This window comes from Ascidiella aspersa, chromosome 2 (genome assembly GCF_963924565.1).
Source record: "Ascidiella aspersa chromosome 2, kaAscAspe10.2, whole genome shotgun sequence".
Lineage (NCBI taxonomy): Eukaryota > Metazoa > Chordata > Ascidiacea > Phlebobranchia > Ascidiidae > Ascidiella > Ascidiella aspersa.
The window spans coordinates 7,314,862-7,329,422 of NC_139448.1; the positions used below are offsets into that span (position 1 = coordinate 7,314,862).

The window sequence follows — 14,561 nt, forward strand, 5'->3', positions numbered from 1 at the left end:
ATCCCTGAATATTGTCTGTTACCAATGACTGACTTACGCGTTTGTCCGGCAAAATGCCGCTCCGCATCCGATCTTGTACGAATTTGCCCAAACCACTTGAGTGTAATGACCGCAGTCCCTCCCCACTTGGCACGTTTGATTGTTTGGATTGTAGTAAGCAATCTAAACGAATAAACAATTTTTTTTATTTCTGATTATCAAACGCAAAAGTAATGAAGATACTTGATGTACAAGGGTACGGTTCTTCATTTTAACATTATAAATTGTCATTTTCGTTGAAAAAAATATTTGTTTTACTACGATTTTCAAAACGTTTTTCAGTGTAGGTATTTTCCGATTTTAGTAAATGTGTGTTTTAAATAATGGCAGGTATTGCAAATGATGTTTCCAAAAATGACGTTAGTTGAAACCAAAATTAAAAGATTGGCTTTAAAATTTTGCAATGTATTTTGCTATTATGAAAACGTTTCCCTACTGATGGCTTCATGGTCATTGATGTAAAAAATGCCTCTGCAATAATACAAAATCAAACTAAAAAGAATTTATGAACAGTTCTTTATTTCATCTAAATACTGCTTTAAAATTTATTTTTGCTTCAATCTATTTTTACTTTGTAATCACGTAATGACAATACATACTTAAAAGTGAAGTTTCATTAGACTAGAAGATTGTATTCATTTTGATCGGATTTCTGTTTGTGCAAAAACTCCATTGTTTAACAGTGATTTACGGGCAAAAAATAAATGGGCAATGGAAAATCAAAACGCTTGCACCAAGATCAAAGAAAAAAACATGTCTTACCTCTCGATGCCAACCGTCTGTTACGGTTCCGATTCTGTCCGTGCTCAGTTCACTCTGAAAGGAATAAAATAGGGCCAAGTTTTCTCCGACGGAGGAAAATCTGCTGGTAGATTGACCGGTGCTATGGGCAAACTTGCACTTGCTGTAATGTAGAAACAAAGTAACATGAATTACCATCTTTATCGACAAAGATCGCTTTTAAAATTCTTCTTCAAAAGAAATGCGAATTTTTTAATAGCTTAGGTACACCATTTAGAGCTCAAATGGCAAAATTAATTAATTTTAAGCGGACTACCCATATGCAAACGTTTAAATTTGAACGAGGGGCTCATTATTTTGTCTTGATATTTTAAATAACTAAAAATATTTTTAAAACATTAAATATTCTCGAAAATGTGGTATTTCTTGACACGCATGCAGGTTAAATTAAAGTTAACCAGCGGTCTAAAGTGGACCCTTTTCATCCCAGCAATCTCAATTAATTACACCCAGTTACTGAAAAAACAATTGATTGATTCAAAAAACTTGTGATTGCTCTAATTTATGTTCGTTCACATTATTAACATCGATCAAGATTCTTGTTAAATTTGACTGAATACAACAAGCAATCGGGTACAGACCAAATATTTTATTCTGTCAATGCTTATAGATTTATGTAGGAAGCCTCGGAATTGCTCCACCTTGTTTACGAAACGCTGCACTCTCGAATTAAAAAAAAAAGAAAAAAAAGTAGTAGCATCGGTATTTGTCCGATACTATCGTGGTATCGATACTGATCTGAAGCCAAATTAATAGATGAATTTAGCCTTGATATGCGATCCAAAGTGGCGACTATTATTTTAAAACGTAGATTTACTATTATATTAGTATGTTAGCAACTTAATTTAACATCTTGATGCTAAATCGAATTTGGCATATTAATCTAGAAAAAAGTACCTTTAAACGGTTTAGTTTCTTTTTTTTTTAAGCATCGGGCGTCCCTATTACCAGACTTGGATATCTAGATAATTCTAGTTTTCTTATTCAATGAATTAGAGCAAAATGCGGCTAATTCTAATTTTAATCCAATTTGTGAATTGCTTGTGTGCTCTAATTCTAGTTTTAATCTTATTCGGATTTTACCAAAAATGCTACTTTGTACAACGGCACTTTTAGTCTCTTAGTCAAAACAAAGAATTTGAATTCAAACTCTTTGGTTGGAACGTAATTTTGACAGTCTGAAAAGCATATGTTATGCTAAAAAAAATCAAAATTAGCACTATTATATTGACCATCCACATTCTTAGTAGAATACTTCTCGATTTAAACGAAATTGACTGTAAATAATCAAATGTAATTCTAGTTTAAATTCGATTTTTTTAAGAATTCGGTAATTCTAATTCTAATCTAATTCGAGAAAATTAAAATGATCTATAATTCTAATTTAATCTAATTTTAAAAAGCTAAAATAAATCTAGTTGTCCAAGTCTGCCTATTACAAACTGTCAAATACGTTTCGCTAACCTGGTGTGCAAACTAGCGATTGCCGCTAATTCGTCGTCCCACGACATAAGTAGCATGTTGGAAGCCGGTTGTTCACTTCTAAATTTGATATGGTCGAGAAGGATGTTTTTCTTCAGTTCTTCAGTTAACTCGACGGTGGCGATTAGGTTCGCAAAGGACGGAAGTGCTGAAAATTTTAAGTTTCGCAAAACTTTTGTTGATATATTTAGTCATAGATAGAATGAGGCGGTTGCTTTATAAAGAAATTGTTAAAGGACATTTAATGCTAACGTACGGGGTGATGTGTACATCGTTAAAAGCTATTTGGAAAGAATCCGAATATATGAATTGTAATGTGCGGTAATTAGAGATATGAATTAGATTCAATGTTAATTTATTTATTGTCAAGAACTCATGTGGCAGCATAAATAGTTTATTCGGTGAATGCTATCAGACATAAAATCAGTTGTGGCATCCACCGATAGTAGTGAGTACGAATCTCAGAAAGCAATGGATTTAGTAGGTAGAGTAATTGTCCCGCTAACACACGGGGTTTTATGGTATTTCCAAGCAAACATATTATATCAATGAATGGTTAAAGCTTAAAAAGCGTGATATCCATCCGTTTTATACAGGAAATACACAAACTGAAAACGAACATCTGTTTTGTAAAGGTATTGCGCATAGAAATGTAGTTCAAACACCATGATGTCGCAAAAAATAAAATATTAAAAAATATAACAACTTACCCGCTACTCTAACTGACGCTTGTAACTCCCAAGCCAGGAACAGAATAGCTGCTAGAAAACACTTCATTTCACACTAACTCTTTTGTATTTACTATAGCCTTTGCTTTGTCTGTACTTTGAACAAAAAAGGGAATTCAAAATTGGATTCTAAAATGTGCAGTCTTTCAACATGCAAGTTCAGTTTTGATAAACACAGCAAAATCAGTCTGGGTATTTGCCAAAATATATATTTATTTCCAACTCCCGGCCTAAGTTGTACCTTCTAAGGAATTGCTAAATAAACACACAAAACGTCGTAACTTCAAAGGTCGAATACTTGCGATTTAAAGCCGGATCAAGTCATAAAGGTGAAATTGAACAGCACGGGAATTACTGTACGAATTCTATAGCCTCATGGTTCAAGCCATTTTGAGTTAGAACATATTAAAGCGCTTGTTTAGTGGACAGCAGACTTATTTACAAACGGTTTCGTTCGTACTCAGTCAGTCGACACAACTCGCATGATAAGAAGGTTATACGTAGGCTAAAAATTAATGTGGTCCGCCTTTATCCCACGACCTGGTAATGTGTTGTTTATACTCAATTAATACATTTTTTATTGTCGCGTCTTTTCTTAAAAATCGCTACAATGTTCAGCATACCCTATTAAATATCCTGAGTTATTGTACCCGTTGTTCAGCAACTATTGCTCAAATTATAGTGAATCGACTGTGCGCGAGCGGTGATTTCTAAGTGCGTTACATAAGTCGAGCATTAAAGCGGCTAAATGAACATTCGGGGACAGAGTAGGTAATTTATGCTCAAAATATCCGGGGGAAAAAGGGAATGCCATGAATCCAGATTTCTTTCCCTTTATTTGTTTCCTGTTCTTTGTTTTCTAGCATTAAGTTAATGTACCATCATGCTTGCTTAGCGACTACCATATAAATTTGGACGAACCGTCACAGTTATGGCGTTTATATTCCAGAGGTTGCATTTATACTCGAGACAATTTGTGGTGTTTATATTAGAGTGAAACCTTACGGATATATTAGCTTTTAAAATCGAATTGTACCTTTATTACTTACCTACGTCAAACATAATTAAAAAAACAAAATAAATATATTTCGCGATTGTTTTTGACGAATTTATGCGAATTTATATTTATTTTCTATAATATTTAATTATTATTTTTTATTGATGTCTAATCCATTATGTTTATTCGCAAATTTCCTGATTGTATGAAAACAAAGTTACACTAAAAGATGGCCACAAACATTCTAACTAAACACTTACTAAGCAAACTAAATTACTGTACTTGTACAAACGCTATTAAAGCCAATTTTGCTAGTAGACATCAATAATAACTAGTGTAATTTCTTAAAATCTAAACCAAGTTGGTATAGCCTAATTAAAGTTAAAATATTTTATTACCACAAAATACTTCAATGGATTTAAAAGCAATAAAACGGGTGCACAAAGTTATTACAACACTGCACAATGTAAAAACATTTTTTTTTCGCGGCAATTTCTGCACTGAAGTCAATACTCACAAAATACCACAAGAGTTCGCGCCGACAAACCTATTTGACCCATTGAACCAGTAACACCTGTGCCTCCACACTTAGCTATTCGCAACTGAAGATAAATGAGCAGGTTTTCCTATCCTTGAGTTTTCCAGACGCCCAACTTAATCGCATTTGTAGCGTGAGAATATCCCAAAATAGTGGGGATCATAGCGAAACCAGGATATGTGTGGTCGACACATCCACTTTAGTTGTACGTGCGCTGAACTTGAGACGGGCAATGTCAACAAAAACGGAGCGGATTTATCACCGCGAATGACGAGGTCTAAGAGCGTGTGATTTCTAAGGACCACACTTTGAGCCTTAATGCCGATCGGAGGAATAATACTCTAGGCATGAGCTCAGATCTTTGTTGAACGTTGTGAATTAAAGAATTTTTTAAAGGGTGAAAATCGTCATCAAAAGTAGTAAATGTGCTGCAATTTATGTGCTGTAAGTCAGTGCTTTAAATAAGGACCTCACATATAAATTGTTACCAATAAAAATGATTTCGGTTTTTCTTCTTTTATTTACAACTGACTCGATTTACTGTCATCTTTGACATCAAATTTCATGAATAAAGATTCGTGATCTATACTCATGTTTCCATTGGCACTGTCCTAGTGTAAGCTTACAATTCTAATTTACATTGCAAACACAAGGCTGGTATTTTAAGTGTATGAAATAAATAATTTTGTACTTTAAACAATTATTAACCGAATCGATTTAGCTACAATGCCCAAACCTTAAACTTTTTCTAACACTGCAAGAGGCGCCTTAGAACTTAACACTGGTATATAAAACATTACAACTTGTGCTTAAGGTCAAATCTTATTTTAAAGTCATTGGAAATTTATTAACTGCAAAAATGTATAAGACAGTGTTTCACGATTTTTTTCGCTGCGACCCAAATACTAAGCGATGTAGCTGCAATTATATCTGCGAAGCTTTGGTGACTATATTCTCTTCACTAATTGTTTTACGCAAAGTAAACAAAACACAAATAAGACCATACCATTAGTTGATTTAACTGTTTTCTTATTGCTTTCATATTCTGCAGTGTAGGTATGTCTTAATTGCCCAGAACCAACCTCAATAAATCTAACCATGTGGACTACAACATTGGGCAACGGAATCAAATCAGCATTAACCAATTTGTGGGCCGCAAACCATTGGTTGAGAAAACTGATGTTCGTACATATTGTTTTTTATATTGCTCTCTAGCGCCAATAATTCTAAGTGGAAAGGAGGCATATAGGTAAACAAAACAGAAACAATAACAAAAGCAGTAAAAACATCAGCTAAATGACTTAAGTTTTTGAAAACACCAAACAGTTTTAAAACAAAATTTGTCTTACTGACAAGAAGATGCGGTGGGTAGCATTATAATTAGGCTACTGTGGTGACATTAATCTACTGTTTATTGTTTCACTTTTATTTTGAAAAGTAAAGTTTGGTAGGAATGCAATATTGCAATGTGGTTGGTCATAGGCCTACTTTGACTGTAAGACCACAACTGAAAAACAAATGTAGTTATGACACGAATTAAACTAACTCGCTCTTTTAAACGAGTTTTGTTCAAACCTAATTTATCTTTCAAAAATATTTCGGCTTTGGTTTTATCGACTTTCGCTAGGGTTGCATTAAGGTTCTCGCAGGCAGCCAATGCTCCAGTGTAGTTGGTCGAAACATCAAGGGCAACGTAGTATTCAAAGTTATCCAACTGGTGCCAAATTAGAGCATGAACTTAGCCCAGAGAAAGATACAGAAGTAAGGATTTATAAGACTGCATTCTCTCGCTGGTTACCGGAGTGCATACAAACTATACAGCATTACTTGATTTCTATGTTAGCATGCACCACGTGACTGTTTGACCAGACTCAGTATTATGTATTGGTTGAAATAAGCACGAGCAATAACTAAAGTAATTAAGTAATCCACCTTGTGTCTTTGACACAGATAGGCAGCGTGGAACACTTTAAATCAATGTCATATCTCATAATTGAAATGTTAATTTAAAGTTTCTATTTGTAACTGCCTCTATTCTTTCCAAACGATACTCCTACTCAAATGTCGAAAAAGTGGATTTTTTTATTTCATCTAAAAATCTGTTTATTGCATTTGCATGTAAAAGTTAAATTTCATAAAACCTTAATTCCGCAATGTGGCGTATTATAACAGCAGTAGGGCTTCCAACGCATGATACACAACGTGTAAGTTCATCACTGTTTTGGGAGGGTGTGACATTAAACCAAGATAAACAGAATATGCCTACCCCAGGGGTTCTTAAACTTTTTTCACCGCGGACCCTTAAAATATTTTTTTGCTTCGCGTGGTCCACAGTAGGCGCAAAAATTAAAAAAAGGACGACATAAATTGACGTCACAATACAAATATACTTTATAAATGTGCTGATTTTTGTCGAAAATATGTGAAAGTAAAATGGAGTCTAAATACAAATAGTGCAAAACCGTTTAAAATTTGAAGAAACTGTTTTCTTAAAAAAATAATTGCTTTCTAATTAAACACTTATATTTTAATAAGGCCTTCATGTACCCCTTGAATATAGTCCACGGACCCCCAAGGGGTCCAGGGACCTCAGTTTAAGAACCCCTGGCCTACCCTTTGTGTTGTTGTTTAGTGTTCATCGGAGTTGAAACTTGTGTAAAGCTAAAATCGGTTCGTTAGAGAACAATACGCATTTTTCCAAGTTAATGTCGCTTTTTATCAACGTTTGTTCACATTTAAAGTTCACACACGACAAAAGATTAAACAACAAACAAAGTCATGAAAACCCAAATTCTGAAAATCCTCTGAAATTCAATTACAAAATTAGCACATATCCATCGCCAGCAATTATTTTGGTTTGACAGTTGCTGTTACGAAAATGTTACGTGCCGAAAAGAGGAAAAGTTATCAGGGTTATTTAGGTTTAATAGCTGAACCTGACTTATAACGTTGATATAATTATCAGTTCAAAGCCATCACGCTGTTTTCAACAGGTTAATACCAAAAAAACATAAATAAATTAAGACAACTTAATAACAAATAAAATTCTAATTTAAATCTTCGAATATCACATAATGTTGCCTGTGGTGTTATGCTGTAAGCCGGTGGTGTTCAAATGTTTTTTTAACTTTTTGTGTGGATCTTCCAATGTAGTCTTGAAAAAATAAACTTTCTTCAGTATTTTCATGTGGATAGCAATTGTCAGTGTTGATAAATTTTGTAAAAACAAGTATAGTACGAGACTCGCTAATGCTCATCTTCGTGAGCTTTTGAGGATATCAGAAAGTGTTAGAAAGCTCCAATTCGGCGCTATTTTAAGATCTAAAGTAACTCATACTGTTTTCTCACAGGTTTAACAACGTATAAAGAAGAAGAATACATATCAAGGTGGCATGAAAAAAGTTATCAAACAATATACTGTACCTGGGAACGGTTTTTATGAAAAGCCCAAATTCATTATCGCAAATTCTCTTTTTCCCGTCCAATGTAATATGCTGCTTCTTTGTAGATTATGTGTTTCTCATATCTATGTTTATCCTTTTTTTGGAGACGGGTCAAGAATTCTTATAGAAACACACGAAATACCATTTAGAAATATCTCACGCGTCTGTATCCATGGCAAAGATCTGGCCAACTCGTGCTTTGTCCACAAGATACATGGGGTAAAATATTCACCCCTTAGTGTCTTATTCGTCGCCAAGATACTGCACATTGCACGATACATTTTGACATACCACAAATATTTGCGCGATTAATTTCTACGGGTGCGTTCAAAATATCATGGAGTTCTTGAGTTTTTATTCAATCGTTCCGTCTTTCGACGGAGAAGAGTAGAATAGATGGCTTCGTGTGACTCCACCCAGGGAGTTCAAGATAGAAAGAGACTTTTTTGTCCAAGGTCATATAATTCCGCGCCCTCGGCTAACCTTGCTGTTATGTTCCACGTAACGAAAACAGAAATATACAAATGAACCCCAGTCACCGATATAAGCAGACCTCAAATTGTTAACGTGCAGACTTCCGCACAAATCGAACTAATCCAAACTCTTTCAATGCAAAAAGCAACAGTTCACAGTAGTTTTAGTCAGTGTAGCTTACGATATCTTTATATATGTGAAGGGTTTAAGATCGGATAAAGAGCCACGTGTTAAATGCGTCTGAGTTATATTTTCGTTAAAGAATCAAATTATTGAAAACGGCAGTTGCCACTTAAATACTCCGAATTACAAAAAATCTTGGGTTTATTTTCGATTTTAACTGAACTCTGAAACACACCGGAAGCCATCGCAGACTAAACAAATCTGATGATCATTTTGATCTCTACTTGATCTCTACTTGAACTACGATGCGCGAGTATAACAAAATTCGTTATTTGCAGGAGTAAATTTATTAGGTAATATTTCTGCCGTGCTTAATTGACAGGAAAAATCAGTAAGATGTTCGTCATGAAATTCGCCGGGCTCGTAACTCTGTGCTTTATGCTTGGTCATGTTTGTGCCATCACCTGGCACCAACTGGGCGACATTGAATACTTCGTGAATCCTTATGCTTCAACCGACTTCACTGAAGCATCAGCTGCCTGCGAGGAACTTGGTGCAACTTTGGTGAAAGTCGATTCAACAGAAATTCAAAGCTTTTTGGAAAATTTTCTAGGTTATTAGAAATTCTTGTACCACTGTGCGTCGCCAATTTTAGGTAGTAAACAATGGCGTTGTTTACAGTGCGAAGTAAAGACTTCTTTATCGGTTTGAAGAGAAACAGAACAAGCCAGACCTTCCAGTGGCTGGACGGTTCGCAGTTGACTGTTTCTCAATGGAATTACGGCGAACCGAACGACCATCTTGGAATAGAAGATTGTGTCCTCGTGGCTTGGCACTATTTAAGCGGATACCGGTGGATTGATCAAACCATGTAAACTGGATACAGCAGCCTACATCTGCCAGAAACGTATAGGTAAACGTAATCAGTTTAACTAGATAATGAATTGCAAAGCCAACATCTTGTACCACCTTCAGTCGATGATTTCTGTAAGTAGTTTAGTTAACTGAAGAAAAGTTCGTATGGAAACGTCTTAATCAAGATGATGTCGATCTACGCGACATTTTTGGTTTTGCAATTCTTTATCAAGCTACATTACAGATCCGTGCATATGTGTACCCAATGATCACTATACAAAACGGGTCCTTAAACTGGGTGGCGCCCCATTGAGGGTGTCATGAAAGGTTTGCAAGGCGTGGTCGAAGGAATCAATCAAATAAATCAAATAAAAAAAGTTTTTAACACGAAGTTATATATGTTTGAAACCGTTTTCAAATTCAGTTGAAGTGGCCTGAATGTTGCACGATACCTACTGTACAGTGCACAAATTCTACAGCACTGTTTGCCAAACGTTTTGGTTCTGCAACTTCCTTTTCATTTACAAAGCCTTTCACGACTCCTTAAGTTTGGTATATTGCACATAGGCCAGAGTCAAAAATATTCTCAGACAAAACATTAACATTTTCATACGGATTGTTGCAACATGTAGGTACCAGCTGAACTCATCCGGGTTAATAACTAAAACGAGAATGCAGCCTATATAGGTACTAAAAAGTAGAAAATAAAAAGACGTTTCAAAACAATAAATCTGGACGACGCTGAAGTGTGCGATAAGCTGTGACGCAAATTTTATCTATATATTCTTTTTATTTTTTTGGTATTAGTATGTAAGCTGGCTAACTTATTCTCGTTTTAGTTAAACCCGGATGAGTTAAGCTGGTATCTGCTGCCAAAACCTCGGTTTATAACTTGTTTACACCAGAAGAGCAAGTTCTCTCTATTTCTGTAGCGTGATTCAACTATTTTAAAAAATCCATTTTAAAAGGGTTATGGCCGCATGGAATTTTGTTCGTTCAAATCGTATTTTAAGAAATTATTGCTTAAGTTATCCGCGAGAAACATCCCTTATAAAACGAGTCATTCATGTTTTGAGAGCCGTAAGTTCCGATCACTGGGTTAAGGACTCGATTAGTGTAATTTAAGTATTTTTTGGCAATTAAAAAATTACAATGTGCAGGGAAATTAAGTTCCGGTTATATTCCTTAAACTAAAAAGAAAGGATTAACTTTGCTCAATTTTGTTTTGACAAGTAAAAACTCAAGTAACATTTTATTTAAATCTAGAATTTTCTGTGTGAACTTTATTTTAACCTATAAAAACCCTTCAGATAGCTCCTTGCGATCCAGTTTGGGGTCGCGACCCCCAAGTTGATGCTCACTGACTTAGAGGGTGTTTTTGCGGCGGAATCAAGGGGCATCACATCATGACCCCAAACTAAATTCTTGCCAAAACATTTGACGATTATATGCATTTCTGTCTGTTTTAAGAAACTATTAACTGAATGTCTGCCAAACATTTTTTAAATCGAGCATTCAGATTTGAGTTAAATGTCATATAAAATACGAGGGATATGATATTTCAACGTTGCAACACCATAAAGGGATGGTAAAACCCAAACAGCTAAGTGCTTTACCGAAATCATATTGTTTTAATGCACTCATTTAGACCGATTGAATTTGCCAAATTTTCGTATTTTTTCATATATGAATCTTTATTTCAAGCTGTGCATAAATTGTTTAACTATAAGCTAGCTTTCATATTGTTAAATGAATCTTTGTTAAATGCAGCTATACAGCTTGCCTATATATATGAAAAATACGAAGGTTATGTCCCGGGTTTAACAACGTAATTATGAAAATCAATATTTTATATGGTTCTGTTAATGCATAAATAAATATGTATTGGTGGTTCTCATTTTTTTGGGATAATTTCGAACTAGGCCCATATGTACCTAAAATATTAATATGTTTTAGAACAGCTTGATTTAAAACTTGTGTATTCAAATCAATCTTGAAGCATTTCAACTTGTATAGCAATTCTAAAAAATGGGATAATTTTAGTTGGATCTACAACAATGATTACAACTAAAGCAGAAATTTCAACGGCAAGTGCAACAACACGACGACCATTAACTTCACAAACTCCAGCAATGGTAACATCCAGCTCGAAATCAAGCATGAAAGGTATAGATTTAGGGTCCAGCAGTTTAATTGGACTCCAGCCGTAAGACTTAAATAAGACCAATGTCAACGTCGGAATAAAACACAGCTCGGAATAGGACAAAAATAGGACTAATATATAATGGTCGTAGTACCGCCCAAATCGAAACAAGTCCTAAACCTGACTGAATAAAATCTAAACGGCCATGATCAGGCCTATACAACCCTTTACCTACCAACAAACCCCACCTCTAAGTACATGACTAACTCCCCAAATAATTTCAACCCTAACCCATTTTTAACCCAACCATTACAAACCAACAAAGCAGGACCAAAAAACGGGGCCTAAACAGCGGCGCGGTCGCCACCCAAAATAGCCGATGCCATGCCGACGGCCCCCGATCGTCCCATGCCTTCCAACAGTTTTAAAACGTTATTGTGGTCATTAAGGCCTTATTCCGATACATTTAGGTCGCATTCCGGCCGATTTAGTTCTTATTTATACGATTTCGATATTATATTGTGCTGTATATTGTTGCATATTTGGCATTATTATGTCGTTGGTCTTAATACTATGGTTTTATACATTTTTCTGCTTAAAGTATTGTTGACTTTTAGGTCTTATTTATGGTGTGTTGCCTTTAATTACTGGGGTTTTGGCCTTTCAAATTCGCGATACCATATACTATACTATTTAACTTCATCGACTGTGAAAAACACAAAAAAATTTACTTCCTAATCCGTAATAATTTAATCTTCGGATCTAAAAGGCAAGGAATTATACCGAATAAACTTGCCCCAATGGTTTCACTTACTTGGAAGTCATTTATTTTGGAAGGCCGTAAAAATTATTCACTATTGCTCAACATATATATTATTTAAATTTCGCATTTCATTATTATCTGTATTGATGATTCTTTTTAAAAGTAATTTTGGTAATTCTCAACAAGGCCAGCATGTAAATCGAAAGGTATAGGAGCAATACCAATCTATTTTTAGTAGCTTGTCAACCATCCATTAACGCGGGGAGCTTGTTTTGTGACGACCAAGGAAATCTAACGGCAATTCTAGCTGCCGTGATTGGCGTACTTTTTTTCGTTTGCATTTTGGAGGCTTTGATTATCTGCAAACTGTGAGTTTGATCTTCATTGTGATGGTAATAACCCAACACAGAAGCTGCCCCTTTCTAATGGTAACAATAAACCTTCATTTAAAAGCAACAATTAACCTTAATTTGAAAGTATAGGTAAATACCATGAGTCTGAGTACAAAAAAAGAAACAACTAAAATAAGAATGAATAAATAAGTAATAATATCTATCTGACATTTTAATAGTAGCTTTAGTGGAAAAATTGAATAGAGTTTTCGAAGGATAACACGAATATGTGAGAAAGAGCGACTGCTCTTTATGTCCCAGATCCGTAGTTAATTGTTCAAACAACCTGAGATCATGTAGTATACACTTTTAAGCGTGTAGAAATACATACCCTATATAATTTTCAAATACAAACCAACTCATTTTTTTTTTGTATATGAGAAGTAAAATATAAGAAAATATAAAATCACTTCACTTTCCCATAAGGCAGTGAAAAACTTACAAAAGTGACAGACCCCCTAAGCACTTTGAATAACTCGTGTAGAAAGCTGGAACATGTCTAATTTTAATGGAATATTTCATTGCAGGAATTACAAGAAAACGAAAGTTTCTCCAACTGCTATGCTTCACGATAGTTATGACCCTTTCCATCCTCAATATGTGCAACGAAAATTACCATCGTACGCCCGCATGTGATAAAGCTTCTGCTTCTGTGTAACTACATAACATTTTACACTGGAATTTTGTTAAAGATAATAAATTTTTATATGCTAATAAAGTTGCGTATTAAATTGTATTTAAAGTTTAAAAAATAATTATTATTCAAAGTTTAAAAAATAATACCATAATTTTGAATTCCCCATTTTATTGCCTTTATCAAGAAAAGTCGAAAAACATTGATTGTGGTCTCCGCGAGAAAAATTTATAATAAACAGTTGATTGTATTATTTCTGCAAGACATATGGTGTAATCCAATAAACAGATTGTTGAAGACTCTAAGTTACGAAATGCCTTTTTTAAATGAGTTTAGTTGACCTATGAATTTTAGATGGCGAGGAGCACGGGAGTCGGAGTCGGACTCTGTAGTCGGGACTGGAGTAAGACCACGTAAATCTACCCGAGTCCGACATACGCGTGCGCAGTACCAAATTTCAAAACTGATATGGCCGCCAAATGGAAATTTTGAAGGTGAAATAGCATATGGTGGAATATTTCCCACCATGTATTGTGAGTGAATGAATTATACGACACCCCTGTTAGTGGATTTCTGATTATCCACGTTATTTTAGTTACGTAAATTGGTGAAATATAGGCTGTACAGTAAAGGCGGGACTCGGGACCCGACAAAATCGCACATTTGATCTGAGTCGGACTCGGGACTCAGGAGTCGGACTCGGGTTATTTTTAACTGACTCCGCAGCCCTGACGAGGGTACTAACAATATCCAAGATGTTAGCTCCTATAGTGCATTTCGAGACAAACAACATTAGACACAACAAGATTTCCAAAAATTCCATTTGCAAACTAATCTACAAATACCTTAGTTTACCAAAATCACTTAGAAAAACAATAAATACAAATATGTGATATGTACCATTTATTAAGTTTGATATATGGGAAAGACTATTTATCTAAAACTCTACGTCAGTTGAAGGCTTTGCTTAAGCACTAATTTATCCTAATCCTTTACTGGGTAATACAGTTAAATACAGCATTTTGCTTTGCCATTTTATTTATTAATTATCCATATACGTACAAAATATAATTGCCCTCCAACGCCTATTTTATTTATGTCTGAAACTACACAAAATATTTGCCAGAGCACCCTTATGGCAAACAATAG

General features: G+C 34.9%; 1 protein-coding gene across 1 annotated transcript; it reads left to right on the forward strand.

Moving 5' to 3' along the window:
* The first annotated feature begins 9,021 nt into the window (after positions 1-9,021).
* On the forward strand, positions 9,022-9,500 carry LOC146163350 (C-type lectin domain family 4 member E-like). The gene is made up of 2 exons (XM_083380458.1): positions 9,022-9,238; positions 9,307-9,500. Exons 1-2 carry the CDS (start codon positions 9,022-9,024, stop codon positions 9,498-9,500), a joined length of 411 nt encoding a protein of 136 aa, XP_083236584.1.
* The last annotated feature ends 5,061 nt before the right edge of the window (positions 9,501-14,561 follow it).